The sequence below is a fragment of the Empidonax traillii genome, unplaced genomic scaffold, assembly GCF_003031625.1.
Source record: "Empidonax traillii isolate 1590-97213 ecotype Southwest subspecies unplaced genomic scaffold, ASM303162v1 scaffold259:size690984, whole genome shotgun sequence".
Classification (NCBI taxonomy): domain Eukaryota; kingdom Metazoa; phylum Chordata; class Aves; order Passeriformes; family Tyrannidae; genus Empidonax; species Empidonax traillii.
The window spans coordinates 537,699-558,990 of NW_020955452.1; the positions used below are offsets into that span (position 1 = coordinate 537,699).

The following is a 21,292-nucleotide window of genomic DNA, read 5'->3' on the forward strand; positions in this document are numbered from 1 at the left end:
ATCCCTACTGCCTGGCATGAGCCCTCCTCATGCTGCCCTGTGCCCATGTTTGTCCCTCTGTCCATCAAGCAGCATGTGGCTGCACAGCTGCAGGGCCAGCTCAAGTGTGAACCATCATCACCTGCATCCCACCCAATGTGCAAACCAGAGACATCACTTAACAGGGACCTGCTCACGGCTAGGACTCCTCAGGTAAAAGAGGTAACTGGGTGAAATGATTCCATAGCAGAGCTGTTTGTTTAAAACATCGTTAGTGACACTTAATTAATTCCCCCCGAGCCCTAGGGGTGCTGGGTAAGCCTCAGGACCCATCATCCTCCTGCCAGTGCTGCAAGGTGCAGAGGTGGGAGCTGTGGGGGGCCCCCTGGTCCCAGGATGAAGGCAGGACCATTTCCCAGCCTCTCACCCAAGGGTTGCACAGCTGGGGACAGGGGGGTTTCCCCCAGGGAAGCAACTCGACTCCTTGCTGATGGGTCAGTCCCCCTAGACCCCAACCCAACCCCGTCCCCTCCCCAGGAACCGCAGACGGACGGACCCAGTCACCACTGGCTGCGCGGTTCTCATATCAGTTTTAATAGCAACATCAGAGTACTAAATATACAGAGGGCAAGGGGACAGGGTGGCATTTACAGTGCTTCCAAATACACGGCTTCCACGGACAGAGACAAATTAAAAACCGCTCGGGAAGAGAAAAGGTCCTTTTGGCATGGCCCCAGCTCGTGCCGCGGGCTCGGGGAGCAGCCGCGATGCCGAAAGGCCACAGCGCTTCTACCGGCGCTGGGCTGGCCCGGCACCGCGCCCGGCTCGCCTCCCGCTGCAGGAGTTTCCCAGGAAAAGAAAGAAGTACTCAGTGATGTAAAACCGGTTACAAAGTAAAACTGTCTCATGTTAGAAAACGGGTTTTGGCAAAATAAAAATAAAAGTGTAAACTTCACTGTACATGTCCTATCAAACAAAAAAAATAAACCCCTCGGAACCTAAAATAGAAGAATCTGGGTCAGAAATCTGTGCCCTTAGTGTATATTTTTGTGCAACATATACTTTATTCAAAGTAAATATTATCTCCACTCTTGACACTATTAAAAATGTACCTACAAACGCTGAGAGTAATTCTTAAAAATGTGTGAGAAGCATTAGATGAGCTCGGGAGATCAAACCCATGGACTTGGAAATGGAAAGGGATTTCTTGCTGGTTTTGAAAAAATCACGTACAGATTTTATACCTGGTTGAACGAAAATTCCAACCACATTCATCCTGAAATGGGCGGGCTGGGATAGGATAGATATATTTTTGTTCTATTTTATTTTTAAAATTTTTTTTTTTTTTTTTTTACAAAATATATAATATGTGTAGAATATCTACTATTTAACTACCATTTGAGCTGAACTACCTTCCTTTTGCAACGAGCTGCCAGTGGAGAAGAGGTAACCTGAAATGCACCCCCGCGCCGGCTCTGCTGTCGCTGTGGTGACCTCACGGCAGGCTCGGTGCCCGTGACCCCACGGAGCAGCCACACAGCCCCTCCACGCCACTGCCACAGGCCGCCCTTTCTCCAGCTGGGAAGACAGAGTGAAGGTAAACGATCGGATCTGGAGAGACAGGCGGCCGCCCGGGACTGGCCCTGCCTGGGGTGCTGCGGGTGATGCTGCCCTTGGGAGACCCCGGCTCGGGAAGGTCAAGGGACTGAGGATCAAACCCTGCCCGCCCTACCCGGAGGTGCCGTGACATGGGAGCTCAGAGCTGCAGTCCCAAACCAGCTCATCTGGTGCAAGACAGAGCCCACTGGCACCAGTGGTGCCCACGGCTCTGCCTGCAGCCCTTGCCCCTGCAGTCACACCACGTCCCGAGGCTCCTGCTGAGTGTTTGCAAGGGATTTGGAGGGAGGAGAGTCCTGGGTTTGCTGCAGAGCCGAAGGAGAGCCAACCTCTCCTTGCTGTGGGTGGCTCATCCCACACCACTGCCTCTCTAAGACAGAGCCACATGTGACACACAGACACTCCATGACACCTCTGGGGGACGTGGCAGCCTCTTGGCTGCCATGGTGTGTTTCTCAGGGACGACTCAGGGGCTAAGGAATCCGGAAAATGAACCAAAAAGAAACAAGCAGCAGCGGGCTGGGGGCTTACAGCAAAGCAAGGAGCAAAACTTCTCTTTTTTCAAGCTTCCAGAACCCCAGGGTGAGATGATGTGCCCAAAATATGACACAGCTCCTGCGGGAGCATGTCCGAGAACATCACGCTTCCCTGCTTTTCCACGGTGGGAAGATCTGCTCAACAGACTATGCCATGGAAATGCAACTTTCTGTTTTCGTTTCTTTCTTGTTTTTTGGCTTTCATCAACAGGAGGGAACGAAATCACCACAGTTCATTTCTCTTCACTCTGCAAGACCTTGGGACGCCTGGATGCTGCCTTGTACATCACCACATCAGCAGCTCCGGCCCTGTCCTTTCTCCTCCTCCTCTCCCTCCCTCCAGCAGCAGCCCTGTCTGTCCAGTATGCATGGGGGGAGGCTTCCTCTGATAAAGTGCAAGTGCTGTTGGTCCTTATAAATAAGGGAAGATTGTGCATCTACTTTTGTTCCCTGGTTCACCGCTCGGCTCTGGGTGACCAGGATGTGTCCTGCTGCAGACTGTGGGGGAAGCTCGGGCAAATCCTGCCCTCTGAAACCTGCTCCTGTCCTGGGAGTCACAATTATTCACCTTCTTTCTCTCTCTCTCTCTCTCTCTCTCTCTCTCTCTCTCTCACACACACACACACACACACATTCCTTCCTCTCCTCTTCCCCACCTCCACAGGGAATTTCCCACGAGCCGGGGGCCTCTCCATCCCCATCCCCATCCCCATCCCCATCCCCATCCCCATCCCCATCCCCATCCCCATCCCCATCCCCATCCCCACCACCACTGGCACTGGTGCTGCCCGCAACACCCTGCCATCCCCCGGCTCTGCCTGACAATTCCCTGCAGGCAGCAGGTTCCATCCATGCAGAAGCAGAGCACTGCTTCAAACGCCCTGGAACGAGGGAGCTGAGATATATTTCATGTCATCCTGCTATCATGATTACACCGGAATACCCACAGGAATGAAATAAATAGGAAGATCAATGGGAGAAGCACAAGGGACATGGCTCCAAGCTGGAGCAGATGGATTACCATGAAGTCACAAAGAGGAGGAGAACCCAACACCTGTGCCAGTGAGGGCGGCTCTCAGGGACTGCACCAGTGACACCAGTGCCCCAGGAAAGCCCCAGGACACTGAGATGACCCTGGAGCAGTTGCTCAGACTCCACACTTCCCAAGGCAGACACTCCTCATGTTTTCCCAGGGAAGGCTAAAGCTTTGGGGGGTCACTGCTCTAGCAAGACACTGTCTCCCCTCCTCCAGGGAGGCATCCAGTGGCTCTGGAGAGCTGGATATGAGCCACCCAGGAGACCCCGCTCTGCCGGGGAGATGGTTGGCTCAAGTCTGTAGGTAATTGTCAGGGCTGGCAAGGAAGACTTCTGTCCAAGGCAGCATCCAAAAATTCAGAAAAAATAATCCAGACTGTGCAGTTCCATGGGAAAAGGACAGAAAAGGACATGGGAACAAGAGACCGCACTCGTGGCTATGTCCAACACCACAGGGTTCTACCTTGTTTTTTAAATGCATGTTCATTATCATAAAGAAAAGGAGCTGAGTAATTAGTAGGGGAGTAGAAATGTGGATCTGGACAATTCTAAAAAAACACTAGTATTTACCAAGGGCAGTTTACAAAAAGAACTAGAGGACTTTGGTCTGATCTCTGCTGTCGTTCTCACCCACCTAACGGCAAAGGGACCCGAGCGAGCCCCATCCTGGTGCAGCACAGCATGGCAGCACCTGACTCCATGGAAAGACTTGGAGAGAGGGCTTAGGGTCAGCTGGCATCCTCATCAGCACCCACCAACACTACCCAACACAGCTGGAGCTGGCTGGGCCATGGGTGTCTTTCTAGAGCAACACACCAAATTGGAATCCACAGAACTGTGCTTCCCAGGCAAAAAAATCCCTTTAAACACTATTAAATGATCCCTAGGACTGTGGACAGCAGACTGTGTCTTCCCTTGCCACAGCAGAGCCAGCCAAGACCAGGAAAGCAAGGGATAAGCTCCCTTGATTCCACAGCCCTGGGCTGGGGCAGGAGGCAACCAGGTCCTTCCTCTTGTTTCTCACACAGGGTTGAGCAATCTTTGGTGCTGTGGCCTATTTAGAAGCCATTTTCCAAAAAGACTCCCACATCCCACTGCTGAAATTTGTCTCCTGTGCCAAGAGAGGCCCATCTTTTGGAATTCCACCCCTTAAACCTGCCCTGCCCAGCCCTGAGCTGTCCCACCTATCACGGCAGGAATCGCAGCTCTGGACATGGGGCAGGCACAGGCTCTGGCTTCCTATCGGCCTTGATGATGCATCTGGATACAGAAGCCTGGAAATACCTTCACCACTGCCCTGAGCTGCCTTCCAGATGGTCTTTGGGAAGCTTCTCCCCTGCTTCCTGCCAGCAGCGCAGCCCCAGCTGTCCCCCACCACAGTCACGTCACCACGCTGGAAAAGCATTTCCAAAAAGAACCAAAATAATATCTATATATATGTATACATACATATATATGTCTATACATACACACACACGTATATATATGTATATATGTCTACCTATATATACACATATAGGTTGACAGACAAGCTGCCAAAGTAGAAAACGTCAGATCACCCGGTTTGCATGATGCGTGTTAAAGAAATGAGACTTTTAGCCCATGACATCTTCTTTAAAAATGAGTATTTAAGATCTTCAAAAATTGCTACAGTACAAAAGGTGTTTGTGTGTGTATATATATATTTTCTCTCTACATATACCATATGTATGTACGCGTATGGACCGGAATGGATGACCCCACCAGAAGAGACGCCCCACTCATCCTCCACAAGGTTTCCAGGCGTTACTGACACGGCTCCTCACAAAGTCTTTGCATCGGTTCATGGCACATAATGGTATTATTGGCACAGGTTCAGAGTCACCGTCCACGGCCGGGCTCCAGGCGCTCAGTCCTTCCCTCTTCATCCCTCGCCGGTTCCTCCTCCTCCTCCTCCACGGGATTCCTTGCTCACACACCTTCCTGTCTCTCCTCCCAAAACCGTGCTCCTTGACAATGCAGTTACCTACAGGCATGTTCATTTTTATAAAAATATATTTGGCCCATAGAACGCTGCTCTTTGAGTCTCCTACTGGTAAACAGAAATGGTAGGTACAGGTAACCCATTATTTTTTTATATTTTTTACAGGTTCACCAATGGAATCCTGTTGAGGACGAGAAGAAAAAGAAAGATTAAGTCACGACAGGGAATTGCACTGCAACTTGCATTGCTGCTTCAGGGCTCCCCACAGCCTGGGGGCTTTTCCCTCTTTCCCCCCTGCTGCGGTGGCATCCTGGGGGAGTGGGGCACAGAGGGGGTGGGGTACCAGTGACATCCTCCTCCTCCTCCTCACCAGCTGCTGGTGTGTGCTGGGGACCTGGGACCACTGCTTCTATCTCCCTGGGGCCTTTTCCAGAACAAGATTTGCTGCCAGTCATCACTGTGTTCTGCAGCTTCTCATACTCAGGCCATGAGCAGCAAGTGCTCTGGCTGATGAGATGATGATGACAAGCACTAACAAAATTTGCTAAAGTTAAATCTAAAGAATCAATAGAGAATTGGTTAAGCACCAACCCAGAGATCCTATTGAAGTCCTTAAGCTATTTATTTACTGTCTACTGGAAGATGTCTTCCTACGCAATCTCGGACCCTCAGTACAGAGACAATCACTCCCCATCATTAGTGTGCAGCCACTGGCTTTCTGTCGTGCTGTTCCATGCAGTGACGTGCTGTAGCACTGCGGGGTGTGCCTGAGACAGCTGCCAGCAGGTACACACACCCCGTACCACAGTGCTCAGTACACACCCCCCTGGTCCACGCTGTGTCCTCTGCCTGGCTGGGATCAGCATTCAGAACCCAGGGTGCTTTTTGTCCCAGAGCTCTTTCTCCAACACTATTTTTAAGCAAGATGCCCAATGTACACCATCTCCAAGAACAACCCTGAAGTCTTAATTAGCAAGACAGATTTTCCAGAGTCCTTAATCTCCTGCGCCGGGGCTGTGCTGGGACTGCTGTTATTCCTCTGAAGACAAGCTGGGATTTTTTATGATGACTCATTATCTGTTAATGTTAACACAAACCATTTGCTGTTGTTAGGCAGAACGGGGCCATCACATCAGCTTGCTGCCGTGTTCAAGTGTAGCATTACCACACAATGCTGTCAGCTCTCACCGCCCCGTGCCAGGGCAGGGTCAGACCGATGTCACCAAATCAGCACAGCTGCCAGACCCCAAATCTACCCCTCCCTGCCATCAGTGCCAAACATCCTGTGGCTCTGGGTGAGCACTGGTTAATGTGTGATGGCAGGAGGTACAATTGGTATTGTATCCCAAATAGCCTCTTTGTGCAAAGTAGGTCAGCGCTTGATCAACCTTACAGATTTTTGTATAATCTCATTCCATGGGGTTTTTCAGTCAAAGAGAGTGGGATTAAGGACAAGAATAATGCGGAATCTCAAACTTCATTTCAGAAAGCCCCAAAGCCAGGATGAAATCAAGCCAAACCAGCCACCCTGTGCTGTGGTGCCTGGCCAGAGCCACTCAAGGCTTCAGCAAATGTCACCTGTTGTTCTGCAGAACAGCGTCTGCTCCTGCCTCTGCCTGGGTGCTGTGTGTCCTCCAGTACTGCTGGCACCGGGGCACAGGGGGTTTCCCTTCTCATACCTCCCTGCAGGCAATTCCTCAGTGCTTTGACTGCTCCACTCCACAGTGCCATCCCTTACATTTGCTGCCTCAACTGTTCAGCCCAGCCTGACGAGGCCATCAGCATCCTCCAAGGCCAGGCTGCCAGCTGGACAGCACAGCGGTCAGCCCTCACTCCAGGCTGAGGGACTGTCAGATGGGAAGTTCACATTAAATCCAACTGGGCTCCCAGTGCTCATCTTGATGAAACATCTGCAGCCCCTCTGTCCTGCCATCCCTGTCCCACCTTGTGCTGCCAGCTCCAGGTCCACACTTTTGGGAGCGCTGATTTGCCTATCAGACAGCTCAGAGATGTGAAGTGTTGTCAATTTGAACTTGTAAAACACCAGGAGAAAGGGGCTGGGAGGAGAAAGCTGCACGTAGCCTCTCCAGCCAGGAAGCTGCACATGCTCCAGAGCATCCTCCATCTCTGCTGAGGTGCAGTGGGTCAATGGCAACTGTCCCCTTCAGGTGACCTTGCTGCGCCAGCCACGAAACAATCATTCCTCCGGCAGCAGCACAGCCCAAGCAGCTGCATCTCCTTGTCCACCAGCCTCTCCTCAAGAGCTGGAAAGGCATCCTCCATCCCTCCACTCCTCCAGCACTTCCCTCCATCCCACTGCTCCTCTGGCACTTGGCAGCCGGTGAGAGCACGAGGCAACCACGGTGGCAGGGACAGCCTAGCAGGAAGCTCATCTTAACGCCATCTGCACTTCACACAGCGACACGTGAAACTTGGGAGCATTCCCTTCACCTGAGGGAATTCCCACGGGCACCTGCTTTGGACCAGGACGTACCACTTATGCAAATGTATTCCAGAAAAACCCCGGTGCAAACACACCTACACACAGGTACACGTGCAGAAAACAGGTTTTGGAATAATCTTATTTTGTTATCCTTAATGAAACCAAGCAGCAGCTTCCAGAATTGTCTGTGTAATTGAAACGCTATTACAGAGCTAATGCTCCAGGTAAAAGACGGATAGATTTTTCCAGAGCGCGTTTTATGGATTCCATGAAAACAGGTCAATGAGAATTTCAAGAATTTAATAAGGCGTAATGGAATGGCTTCAGGCTATTTAAAGAAACATATGGAGATGGCCAGGGCATGGTCTTTGGCCCAAGGTTTCACAGCACCTCGAGTGGGAGCAGTGGGATCCTCACAGGCTTCCCATAGCACTCTGAGCTGCTCCTCCTCCTTCCCTCCCTGGACTTGAGGCACGAGACCTGTGGATGGCACCGAGTGCAGTTGGTTTGTTTTGTGTGCTATTTCTTTTTTTTTAATACACTTTAAGCCAATGGAGAGACATTCCAAACTACAAAGCTGAGAGTGGAAAAGGCACACCCCAATTTGGTGAACCCGAATGTGGTCAATGCCGGGATCTGGAGGAATGAGCTGCACTCTGCCCTCGCCCCCACTGCAGCGGCACTGGCTCTCCCAGCCAGCATTCCCAGCTTTCCCAGTCAGCATTCCCAGCTCTCTCCATCTGCAATTGCTTTGGAGAGCCACAAGCCCTGGCAGACTGGGAGCCCTGGGCTGCAGCCCAGGAGCAGGCACAGGGGGTTATTGCTGTTCCTTCTGAGACTGCTGTTCCCTGCAGAACCTCCCTGCTCATCTTCCTGCTGCCCTTGCTCCTGGCATCAGCTCCCAGCTGGGTTCCTTCACCCTCTGTCCCATGAGACAGCAGCCATGACAAAAGAGTCAGAGAAATCAAGTGAGCACATCAACAGGTGGGGAGTGAGAGCCTTTAACCTTCCCTAGTGAAGCCACTTGCTCTGGGACAGGTTCCAGGGGAGCAGCAGGGCTGTGCCAGCCAAACCCCTGCTCTCTACCCCACCACACACCTCACCTGCCCTGCCCAGACACTGCCAGCCCCAGCACAGCCGAGACCATTAACTTTTTATTCCCTTCCATTCTAATCTAATTATATTTCTGTGTTCAATAGCTGTGCATAATGTTAAACAGGCTATTCCGAGCGAGCTGCAGCCAGGGAAGGTTGGAAATTTCATTTACACTGAATATATGATTCATTACAGCAGGGACTTGGGACAGAGCAATTAATTCACCTGAGCGTGTGGCTCGAGCGGGCACCACTGCCCACCATGAGCTGGCACACACAGACCCTTAACTGCTTTCCTGCCACCACTATGCTGTGCCACCTTCAGAAGTGACACAAGGAGGTGGAAATGCCTCGAGCCAACTCAACAGAAGAGAAGAAAATCCCCTAAGTCTGTACTGTTGCAACCAGAACAACATCGCTGCACTCCCTTGGTCACAGCAGGGGTGACCGGCTGGGACTGCGCACGCAGGGTCGGCTTTGCAGAGCAGGGGGCTCGGCAGCAGGGCAAGGAGGAGGAGGGTGAGGAGGCAGAGGACCCCAGCACCCTCGCAGTGAGCATGGAAGTGTTTATGACAGCAAACAGCACCAAATAAGCTTTCAGGTACAGAGGGAGCGTGCATGCTGGACGGGTGGCGCTCGGATGAGGCGGGCTGTCCATCATGTCACCAGAGGTTAATTACAGATCAGGCCATTTCACAGCATGGAAATTACTGTGGCTTGTTGAGGTTTTTAGAGGTGGGCTGGAACCATGGGATCAGGCTGAAGTTCGAGTCTGCCCCAGGGACCCTTTGCTCTCCAATCCACATCCATCCAGTCTCCACCTGCTGTAGTGTGGCCTGTCTGCAATTAATCTCCCTGGAAAAGCCATTTGGCACTCAGTGCCCCACCCCTGGCAGGGTGTCAGCCAGCCCAGCCAGGTGAGACACCCTGCTCGAGCCCAACACCCCGAAGGAAGCGCAAGGGGCAGGATGGCACCAGGCAAGGTACGATGGGCACGGCGGGGGGCACAGGATGGATGGGGGATGGACACGAGGAGCACGGTACGTACCAGGAAACAGCCCGCTGGCGTCTGCCCTGCCCCCAGAAGTCAAACAGGCTTCGGCCAGTCAGCAGGAGATTTCAAACCATTTCTCAGACACAAAGGCCACGGGAATAAGATGCCGGTCAGAAGAAGAGGGTCTGCAGTGGGCAGAAAGAGGGGCTGGTATACACGCTGGTACGTAACACACGGAGCAAGCCAGGCGGCCTGCTGCAAATCAGCTTTGTTAGGGGAAAAAATTACATCTCTCTAGAGTGATGCTTTGAATGGGCTTGGGTCTGCCAGGCTGCCAGGAAGTGCTCAGGGCCAGAGGGTCCCAGAGAACATCCCTGGATGGCAGAAAAGCCATGATCCCTGTGAGCCGGAACACCGGCATCCTCTGTCACCTGGCCGGGGTTCACATCAGACTAATGCAGGTGGACAGTTCTCCACCTTCCGAGGTCTGAGGATACCCTGGAAAATGTGCACCAGCAGAATCCCATGCACATGCAAAAGATGCTGGTTAAGAAGATGCCTGTGGAGCTGCTGGCTCCCAACCTGTCGCTGGGGCAGGCAGACACAATCTGCAGGTGGCACGCACTCCATGGTTCTACCAGGCTGCCTGGAGGACCACTTGCTTGTTTTCTCCATTAAAACCCTCTTCCCAGCTTTCCCTCTACCTTTGATGGGGACACACATTTACCACGTGATAAAACCACACCAGCAACTGGTGAATGGGCTCTGGTGCCAGCCTGGGGCACGGGGAGCCCAACCCCATCACTGCTGACCCCCTCCCTGCGGGCAGGCGAGGGGCAGGCAGAGCAGGGCTGCATCCCTCGCACGGCACCGGCAGCCCTTGTTAACGCGCCGCTATTTCACGCCAGCCAAACGCTTCATTTGGCTCTCACCGCCTGCTCCTCCATTAATCACCTGCTCGTTCGCAGCCCGGCAGCTCTGCCGATGCCGCTGAGGAGACAGCACAGGCGCTGGAAGATGGATCCAGCGGCATTTTAGGTGCTGGCAGCGGCAGCCGGGAACTGAACACACCGTGTGGTGCTGAGCGCTGCCGGAGCTTGCCGAGCCACGCGGGGCCGGGGACTGCTGAGGCACCTACCCAGCCCCACAGGCAGGACAAGGGGTCTGGGGGCCAGTCCCACGGTAAGCTATGGGGCAGGTGAGTGCTGTGAGCCAGAGGAAGGTGGTTCTGCCACATGCCCCCAGGGCACCTCATCACCAGAGTTGGACAGTGCTCCCCAACCCACCGGGAAGCCAGGGCGCCCACCTCACCTGTTTCCATTGAAGGTCGTTTTGTAATCCCCGGGCGAGTGCAACGTGTCCTCTGCGTAGACGGACACGGGGGTCCGGACGCACTCGTGAGAGCACTGCAGCGTCTCGTTGTAGGCGGTGAAGATGTCGAGGGCGCTGGGCACGCGGGCGGGGGCGAAGTCGGTCAGGTTCTGGCAGCTCTCCTCCTGCTGGTCCAGCTTGCGCTGGTGGCTGTTGCGCCGCGGGCGCCCGCTCTGCGCGCAGCTGGATGGGGAGAGAATCGGGGAATCAAGGAATGCTGGGGCTGGGGCTTGCAATGTGGGTCAGCCCTGCCCTGGAGCACCGGCCCTCACTGCCCCAGCAATGCCCAGAGTCACCCAACACACGGTGTGAGGAACTGAGAGGCACTTTGGTCAGAGCTGAGCAAACTCCCAGGGGCTGCTTCTCCAGCTGGGATACACCTGGGTGCTGCCTGCGCTTCCCTGCTGGGCATTTTCTCTGGTGATTTCCCAATTTCACTTCCTATAAACCATTTTTATTGTACACTGCTCACTGGATTTATTTTTTCCCCTTTCTGGCTTCAGCAGCAGTTACTGAGCTGTTGTGCCAAGCCGTGGTCAGCCGGATCAATGACTCACCGCCACGACTGGAGACAAATCCCACAAGTGTTTTATAAACTATTTTCCCTGCTCCTTCACTGAAACACTGCAACAGCCAGGGAAGTTTAGTGAACTAAATCCCATCTGAAATACAGGAGGGAACATCACCAGCTGCTCCCCAAAGCAAGCTCAGCTGTGGGGCCAGAACCTCGGCCTTTTTGGCCACTTGCTGCGCTGAGTTACAGCTCTGCCAAGAGGAAGATGCCTCCATAGCCCTGCAAAGAGCTTTTCCTCTCATCTGGGGAGCCAGCGGGCTCCTCATCAACCCGGTGTTCTAATTGCCTCCTGGCTGCAGGAATCAATTTGCTGCAGCACCCACAGAGAGCTGGGCTGGGCCAGAGGAGAGAGCCACTGGCAGGACCGCACGGCCGCTCTCCCCAGCCCCGCGCTGCAGCCGTGTCGCTACACCAGCAACGCTGACCTCAAAGTAGGCCAGTTTCCCTGGGAAAATAGGTAAAGTGAGGAGTGCCTGGAGCGAAAGCTAACCTATTTTGCCATACGCCCAGCCACGCTGAGAGAATAAACAGGAGCAAATGAAGCTGGAGGAGCACAGCAGCGCCCTGGGGGATGGGGCACGCTTCAAACCACGGCACCTGAGGGGCTCTGAAGGTGCCCTTTCATCCCTGGGATCCCAGGGAGGGGCAGAAGATGCAGCTGCTTCTTGCTGAGCCAGGCTGGGGATTTAAGGAGCAGCATCAAAGCTGCATAGGGAAGGAAGCAGAGGAGCTGCTGGCAGCACCAGGCAGGTCCTGGGAACACCCGCTGTGGCCCAGCACACGGCTCTGACCTCTCCAGGTGCCACCACACTGCAGCGCTCAGCCCTGCAGCAGCGATGCACGTGTCCTACATGGGACTCAGCCACCCAACCCCAGCCACGTGCTGGTCCCCAAAGCCACCAGGCAGGGGGTGAGAGGTCAGGGAGCTGCATGGGCATGGCTGAACCCTGGTACACCAACCTCCTTCTGAGGATTCGGAATAAACCCCCCCTTTCTTCCTGCAATGCCTTTCCAAAGCTATCCTAGAGGGTGCCAGGGGATTTGGCATTCAAAGCTGGACACAGCTGGCATTCTCGTCCCCACCCTGTCCCTGTCCCCCACCACCCCCCAAGCCAAGCAGAGCAGGAGGTGTGGAGGGACCTTACCAATTTTTTAAGACAAGAGTTGTTATCAGCGCAGCTATGACCATGATGAGGGACACAGTAATAGTGATTATCTGATGAACTGCCAGACCTGTGGAGATAAGAAACAAGAGAGAGTGGGGATGGGAGCCGAGGGGACCCTTGAAGAGCCCCCTACCCAGCACAGCCCCCTACCAGCCCTTCCCAGTGTGCAGCCACATGCAGCCCCTGGCAGCAGCACTGCAATCCTCTCTCCTGCCTTACACAAAATAATCTGTAAGCCAGGCTCCTCATTTCCTATCCTCTCAAGTATGTTCCTTGTCAGCCCGAATTAGGCAGGAAGAACGGAAGAGAAGTGAAGACGTCTCCCCTCGGGGACGGAAAGGGAGACGAGCACAGCCTTGCACTGGGCGCAGGATTCACCAGGGATAATAATCACGGCGCTGATGGCTGCTCACTTCGTGCATCGGGTGGGCTCATTTCCCCCTCTTCACCTTCTACGGGGTATCATTTTGGCTCGGGGATCATTCCTAATGAGCAGTTTGGAAACAAAAGCAGCTCGCTGTACAGTATGTTTGTGATTTTGTGCAGCCTTACAGTTGCAATTTCATAATGAAATGATTTTTCCTGGCTGCAGCCCAAGGATGTGCTATTTTTCACAAACAGATGTTGCAGCTCCTGATGGATGGTAGTTTTAATAAATAAATAAGTCTTAGAATGACAGGAAAATAAGCAGTTTTATATATATATATGTATGCATGCATCTGTGCCACACGAGTGCAGCAGCCCCAGCTCACACAGGTGCACATGGCGAGGGAACCACTGCTCCTTCCCACAGCAGGGCACAGGGCTCCTGCCTGGATATCCAGGGGCAAGGATGGTGTCGGTGTTGTCATGGCTTGGCCAGAGATGGGGGTGCCTGGGGGCCATCAGACTGCAGAGCTGGGCAGCACTGAGGCAGCCACTGCTCACGGGGAGGGATTCACTCGCAGCCCCGGTGCCGGCAGGGCAGGCAGCAACCAACTCCCACGAGCCAGAGCCACAGGACTCGCTCCTCGGCTGCTCCACCTCTGGCTTCCATCTCCCGGGGGAATTCACAGGGAAACAACCACCAGGCTCCCCACCTCCCACTAGCACCCAGCCTCCTGAAGGCAAGGCGTGGAGGAGGACTTCTGGTGCCACGCTCTGAGCTCCCGGAGGATGGTCCCAACGGGAGCACGTCCCGGCGGACCGAGGAGCGCAGCTGGCAGCGACGCCCACCCCGGCAGCAGCCAGCCCGGCCGCATCCCGCACGGCAGTCTTGGAGCAGCTCCCAGTGGGACGCTGCTGAAAAAGATAAAAGGGAAGGCTCTAAAAATAAAATCAAACCAGCCCAGTGCCCCATTCCTCTGGAAACAGAAGCGGCGTTGGGGACGAGACCTTCTGGAACACTGGGAGCTGAGGCAGCAGCGGCAGGGCCACGGCACAACCTAACGAGGCAATTAATCCTTGTATTTACGTAATGAGAAAGGCACAGGCAGAACAGATTGCAGGTGGCTGAGCACTGGGAAGGATGGCAGCTCCTCGGAGCAGGACACATGGATTTTAAGAAGGGCTGGATAATTTTAGACTCTATCACAGACATAAGTTGCCATATGTACCGGCACAGAGGAAAGTTCTTTTGCATCATGTATTAATTCTGCACCAGAGCCCAGGGGGATTTCAAGGGGACAGGACATATTTCTCCCAACAGTGGTGACAGACAGAGGGATTGGACTAGACATCCTCCCAGGATGGTTCTCTGGGAAGCCCTTTAGCAACACTCACTGCAATAAAGGGTACCCGGGTCTTTATTCTTACTTTATAAATACATCCAGTTCTTTCCTCTGGGCCCTCAAAGAATACAGAGCAGTATGGAGCAAGATCAGACAGAAACAGCCAATCTGCAAGGGATGGGATTAATGGATGGGGTACCCTGGGAGACGGGAACATCCCGTAAGGGACACACAGCACCTAGAGGGGGAGGTGAGATGGAGAGAGATGCTGCCAGAGGCAAAGGGGTATTTTAGGCATGGCCCTTGGAGCCCAATCTGATGGAGGAAGGGGACTTGGAAGATAAAATCAATAGCTCATAGAGCAAAATGATCCTCCTCCTCTGGCATGGGAAGCTGCCTGGCACAGGCAAAACTCCCAGTGAGAGACTGTGCCCCCAGAGAGGGACCCTGGGAGCAGGGATTACGGGGCCAGGGTTTTGTTTGCTCATCTCCACGGCAAAAGCTCTGATCCCAGTGGGCCACAGAACCCGGCGGCCACGTAATTGCAATTATTAACTGTGGAAGCAGGGAGCTGCAGGGAGGGCAGAAATGGGCACGGGAGGGCAGGGAGGGACACCCGGCACCAGTCATGGCACCTGCAAACACCTCAGCCCTGCGAGGGCTCCCCCCGCCAAGGCTTTTACCAGGCGATTTGACGCAGTGACCATTTAACTGGAGGGTAATTACAGGAGAAGTATTTAATGGAACTCAAAGTGTGTCCAAGCCCCTGTGCTTCTGCTAGTGCAGCAGAATTCCGTGTGCCGCCTGCCAGGAGGGAAAGCTCTTCAAAGGAGCTCTCTGAACCCTCGGAAATGCTGAAATATTGCTGGGTTTTTCCACTCTCGTGACACCCGAGCGCGCTCCACTCTCACCAGGCCTTCTCATCCCCCCCGGTGGGGGGAGAGGGGCCACAGCATCCTGGCGGGCAGCACAACCCAGCTCCCCATTCCCCTCACCCTGGGCAAAACCCCAATCTTCTCAGAGCAAGCCAGTGCCAGGGCTTTTTTTATCTGTTATTTTAAAGACCATATATTTGCTGCTGAGATGAAAGCGCTGAGGTTTGGCCTTTCTGGACACCTTTTGAAATGGCTCCCGGACAGCTCTGCATCAACAGAATTAATTCCATGAGAAAATCCATTCGAGACTAATGTCTTGCTACTGCAGGAGCACGCAGTGGCAGCGAACAGGAGATATAAGCTCTTAATTAAAAACAAAGAGAACCTCTATCCCCCAAGGCCTTTATTTCAACAGCTCTGGTTAGGGAGCCTGTATTTTTCATTTTCCCAATAAAAACAGCTACGAGCCACAACTCTTTGAAGACCCTCGTCAAGGCCTCAAAGCTGCATAAAATTAAAACTGGAGAAAACAGCTCCATTTCATTTGGCAGGGAGAAATCTGGAGTTACCACTGTGGGCCAGACACTGGCTGCACCCGGCCAGGGCTGCACCGGAGCATCCCAGCCCCTTCCTGCAGATGTGCCTTGTGGAACTCCCTCTCCAAGGCAGAGCTCAGCATCCCATCCTCATCCCTGACATGAATCTCCTTCTGTTCTCACATGCCCTGGACAGCGGGATGCCGATGCCTCCTCCTGAGTGTGGCGGAGAGTCTGGAGCAAACTGGCTGGACTTGAGAGGCTTTACAGCTTCCCCAGCCATCAGAACTCACATCTGAGCCCCAAGAGCCTCATGCCCTGATAAAGCTGCTTTTGGACAGAACAATTCAATCAGGAGTGTGTCGTGGCCACCCAGGGGGGATCAGCCAGACTCAGTCATAGCATGAACCTACTGCTGGTTAATAGCTTGTAAGGAAAATAATTTACAAAAGCCACGAGGCCTAGATAAATGGGAGGAGATATGGCAGGAGCCTTCTTGGAAAGCCTTGGTCCAGTGCACAGCCAGTTCCTCTGCTGCCTGACCCACTGTGCCATGAACTGCCTTGGGTCCTCTCTTCCCATGCCTGCCCCTTGGTTTTACACCTGGTAAATCAGGGTGATCATTCCAAAACCCAGCCCAGGGAGTGTTAGTCATCCTGAGGTGAAAATGCAGCTTTTCAGCAAAAAACCCACCGAGGTTCCTGGTAACCTCCTAATATTTTGGGCTGGACTGATGAAAGAAGGAAAATATCATGCTGTTGCTGCTTAATGTTCTTGCCAAGAAGGAAGATCCTAGAGGCTTATGCTAAAGACACTGGGACTTATCTGCTCAGGTGTTACAGCAAATATCAGCAAGCAATAAATGCTCAGCGAGCAGCAGAGGAGAGTTTCTGGCTCACTGAGATGCACGTGGGAGGACGTACAGAGGCACACTCACCATCTGTGCACCCCGGGGAGGGAGAGTCCCGTCCCCCCTTGCAGGGAGAGCTCAGCTGATGACCATACTCCTTCCTTGCTTCCACCATCACCCTCCACCCTTCGGGACAACTACAGCTGATGCACGACCTTACGAGGCATCCTCTGGGAACCTCATGGGAAGGGTGACCGGTTGTGCTGGCCCAGGAGACACCATCCAGCCCCCTCACCTCCCCTCCATCCTCCGGCTGCGGCATCTCCCCACTCCTTGGCACAGCGGATCAAAGAGGCGGCTCCATCCCAACCGCCCAGGGTCTTCTTTAAAACACATTTTATCTTTAATTAATTCCTTTGAAGCTTTTTGCATCCACTATCTCCTCGCATCCAGCAACCCCTACTGCACCCTCTTTCTGGAGGAGGGTCATGCCCAGCAGGAAGCCAATGTGTCTTTATCACTATTTATTCCCAACGTGCTCCCAGTCGGTGGCAGGGAGGGGGAGGCAGGTGGGCTGGGGCCAAAAGGAGCTGAGATCTGGCTGCTGGCACAGCACTCACACCCATGCAGCCCCTGCCTCCGCCTGGGAGCACCCCAGCCCTGGGAAGGGGTGATCCTGAGCACCAGCTCCGTCAGGAGCTCACTGCCCGCAGAGCACGGTGCCAAACGTGCTGCAACTTGCCATCAAACACCACGAAGAGCAGCAGACGGCACACGGAGTTTTCTGCCTTATAAAGCACTTAAAGGTTTAATTAAAGACAGCTTTATCCTAATGCTCCTGAAAGGAGTGTCGGACAAGCCAGTGAGTGCAATTCCTGCCTCGCTCTGACAGCTTCAATTCATTCTGCTCTCCTCTGCTTTGGCTGAGGCTGTGGGACTGGGGGATGTTCTGTCTTGGTGGAGGAGCCCAGCCCACGCAGAGAGTGCCTGGTGAGGGCTCCTCACAGCCCTTCCCGCTTGTAGCGTGCTGGAATTTTAATTATTCCTCTCTTTCCCTGCTCCAGAGTAAAATGATTATGACAGCCCCGAAAAAGGAAGCACATTTTTGAAAAGCACAAGCATAACCTACGCCTGGGTGAACATCTTGTGTGCCCAGCTGATGCCAGCAGCGCTGTGCTGTGCCGCAGGGGTGGCATCGGGACAGGCACACCTGAGCTGCAGGTCACCTGAACCCCTGTGGCAGCACCCACCGAGCCAGGGAATGAGCCAGCTTCTTCTCTCATCCCAGGCATTACCAGCTTTTTTTTCCTTCCTTCTCAGTGAGGAGGAGGGGGGTGAGAGGACAATGTCACAGAGCAGAGCTGCTCCTATTGCTCATCTCAGCGAGCGCTGCTGCCTCCACTAAGTGAGCACCCCAAGGACCCCACAGTCCTCCAGCATCACCAGGTGCCCAGAGGCGAGTCCCGCTCCAGCACCACAGGGAGGGACAGAAGGACATGGCACAGGAGGGACACAGGGGCAGCAGCACCTTCATCAGCACGATGGCAGTGCCTGCTCTGCTGGGATTGAGGGTGCTGCTCCGTGCCGGGCAGTGCGGGTCTGCGTGGCTGAGGGAGCCCTGGGGCAGCTCTGCCAGCTCCTGGGATCATCCCAGCTCCTGCGGCTGCCACACGCAGGTGGGACCACCCTGACGCCCCAGGCGGCTGCCGGGGACAGCTGAGGGACCACGGGCAGCAAGAGCAGCATCACACCTGCCCGGGGCTCCCGTCACGGCGCCTCACCGGACAGGGACTGGCAATGCTCGCTCAGGCACATAAACCGTACAGGCGAGTTACCTCATCCTCATTTGTAGCCATATGTTTTTCCCAGCAGAGAACAAACACTTCCAGCCGCTACAGCTTATATAACAGAGCAGAACAGGGCTGGGGAGCTGCACAGCCTCGCACAGGCACCACGCCAGCAAAGCCAGCAAGAGCACGGCCCCTGTCTCGAGACGGCGTCGGCTGCTCGCTTCCGAAACGCTGTCCCGAGGCACGGCAGGGGCACGGTGCTCCAGCTGGGAGAATGCAGGGAGCCCTCCCGGACCCTCAGCCCCAGCACTGGAACAAAAAGCGGATCTAGAGCTCAGGAGCTTTTCAACTGAGGGTGGACGGGCTGGGATCAAACAGGGCCTTTAGCCCTGTAAAGGAGTTTATCACATTCACCGCTCAAAGAGAAGTTAATTAGCAAAAACTCCGATCCTGGAAAAAGCCCCTAATGAGAGCTAAAGCCAGCAGATTAAAGCAGCTGGGCCCCCTGGGAGCTGCCGGGGCTGCAGCTCCCGTCATTCTGTGGCCAGGCAGGACAGCACTGGTGGCACTGGCGGGTGGCACCAGCAGGTGGGTGGCACCAGCAGGTGGGTGGCAGCACCACTGGCTCTTCCCCACCTAAACAAGGCAGCTCACTCCACTAAGTCCCAGAGCCCCAGCACATGCCAGGAGTTATCCTCCCACAGCTGGGGCAGGCAGAGGGGCTCCCGCAGCTGGCAGAGGGAAAAGAGCCCACTGGACCTTCCAGTCCTGGATCAGATAAAGCCACCCATGGCAGATCTGGGGAGACCAGACTGACAATCTCACCACGCAGTGAGCGACTCACTCCGCAGCCCTTATCAATACTCCCTCGCTAATCTATCCAGCCAATTCCAGTGTTTGTAAAAGGTGTGTAGGTTGGGAGTTATTTTGCCTCTATAAATAACTCCTTTAAGTCAGGAACAACATCCTGGTTGCATTGTCTCTTTCTGCCAAGCAGGGCAGGCTGGATAAATTAATTGGGATTAAGATTAGGCCATAAAATTCCTTTTCATTTCGACTAGAAAATCACAGTGGGCTCAGAGCAGTCGATGCACAGTGAGTAAATTCTGTAAACTATCCACTGATATCCCATGGTTTAATATCAGCAATAACAAATATAATTTGCAATAAATGTGAAGCAGCTTTCCCATCCATGTCCACGCAGCAGCCAGCGCTGGGGGAAGGCATCGCTGCGCCGAGCGCCGTGCTCAGCGCTATTACGGGAGATGGCTGTGGATGGAGACTGTAATGGGAAAACACAGCAAGCGGCTGGAAAACACCTCGGGTAAAAGCGATAATCAGCACTGCCGTTCACCTCCAAGCATTTCCTTAATGTCACGCTAACTTCTGTCCCAGCTAGTCTCACGGTGACCCCTGCAATTCAGGACCCCCAGCCCTCCTGATGACCCCTCCATCGCCCCGGCCCCTGGCAGGTCCTACCTGTGCTGTCTCCCAGCCCGCGGGGCGGTCGAGCATCTTTGCCTCCACTGCTGTGTCCGGCGGCCGGTTCGGCAGTGCTGGTGCGGCCGGGGCTGCTGCGGGGCACGTCCCCGCCGGGCACAGGTGCCGGGGTGCTGGGGGACGCGCGGGGCGGCGTGGCGGCGGTGGCGGCGGCGGCGGTGGTGGCGGTGGTCGTGGCAGCGGTGGTGGTGGTGGTGGTGGTGGCGGTGGCGGAGGCGCCGGGCAGAGTGCTGCTCTCCAGGGAGTCCTCCTCGCCCGTGGGGCCCCAGACGATGACCTCAGGCAGCACCGTGGGCCGCCCGTCCCGCGGGGCGAAGCCGCGGCCGCGCAGGTGCCGCCGGCCCCTCCGGGAGCGCGGCCGGCGCAGGGGGTGGCCGGCGGGCAGTGGGGCACTGAGGGGCGGCCGGCGAGAGCGGGGTCTCTGCAGGGGGGGCGCAGGGGCGCAGGTCCAGGGGGGCCCGGGGCGCCGCAGCTCCTCCCCGCTCCCCGCTCCCCACAGCGAGCCACGGGACAGTCTGTGCCGGAGCGCCGGCCGCGGTGAGAGCCTCCCCCCGGCGCCGGGGGCTGGGGGCTGGCAGCTGGCAAGGTCCATGGCTAGGTGGAACATGGCTATTAAAATCCAAGCATGGCTTCCGAGCGGGTAACCTGACCTGTGGGCAGACAAGGATCGTGTTAAAAGGGAAGGGCAGCAACCCCACGCTCCCTCCCGGCACATCACACCCTGGCTCTCCAACAGCAGCCACCCAAAGCGGCCCCCAGCCCGCACAGATGCCATCTCCCTCCCTGGCACTCCAGCCAGAGTCCCCCAGAATGACATCACAGGGCACCCTGAGCCCCTCCCACTGCAAACCCCACCACCACAAACATGGCAGACTGAGGATCTCCATCCACAACCACGACTTTTCAATTGGTCTGGGAAAGCTGGGAACCACTCAAGGATGGGTTTTAGCAGGAAATGAACTGAGGAAGGCAAACAGCCCTTTTGGGTGAATTACCCAAAGCAGATGGCAGAGCAGAGCGCAGGGGTATCAGGGAGCCTGTCCCCTGCTTCCCACGCCAGGCACGAGGAGCCACCTGGCCACGGGCAGCACTATAAATCCCTCAAAGAGCTGGAGCAGATGAACCTGTGGGCTCTTGCATTTGCACATGTAGCCCTTCTCCTACTATTGCAGCCGCCCACGCTGCAGCAGGAGCATCCTCCCACGGAGCATGGCACATCCCCTGCTGTGGCACACGGCACTCAGAGCTGAACACAACCCT

At 54.9% G+C, this 21,292-nt stretch overlaps 1 protein-coding gene across 1 annotated transcript in view; it reads right to left on the bottom strand.

The window, feature by feature from the left end:
* Positions 1-3,643: 3,643 nt before the first annotated feature.
* Positions 3,644-21,292, bottom strand: part of AJAP1 (adherens junctions associated protein 1) — a 32,834-nt gene continuing 15,185 nt past the window's right edge. The window contains exons 2-6 of the mRNA XM_027889375.1: positions 20,012-20,682; positions 12,752-12,839; positions 10,973-11,215; positions 9,716-9,846; positions 3,644-5,311 (exon numbers count right to left, since the gene is read on the bottom strand). Coding sequence (XP_027745176.1) covers positions 9,774-9,846; positions 10,973-11,215; positions 12,752-12,839; positions 20,012-20,682 — 1,075 coding nt within the window. The 3' untranslated portion in view covers positions 3,644-5,311; positions 9,716-9,773. The remainder of the gene's footprint in view (positions 5,312-9,715; positions 9,847-10,972; positions 11,216-12,751; positions 12,840-20,011; positions 20,683-21,292) is intronic.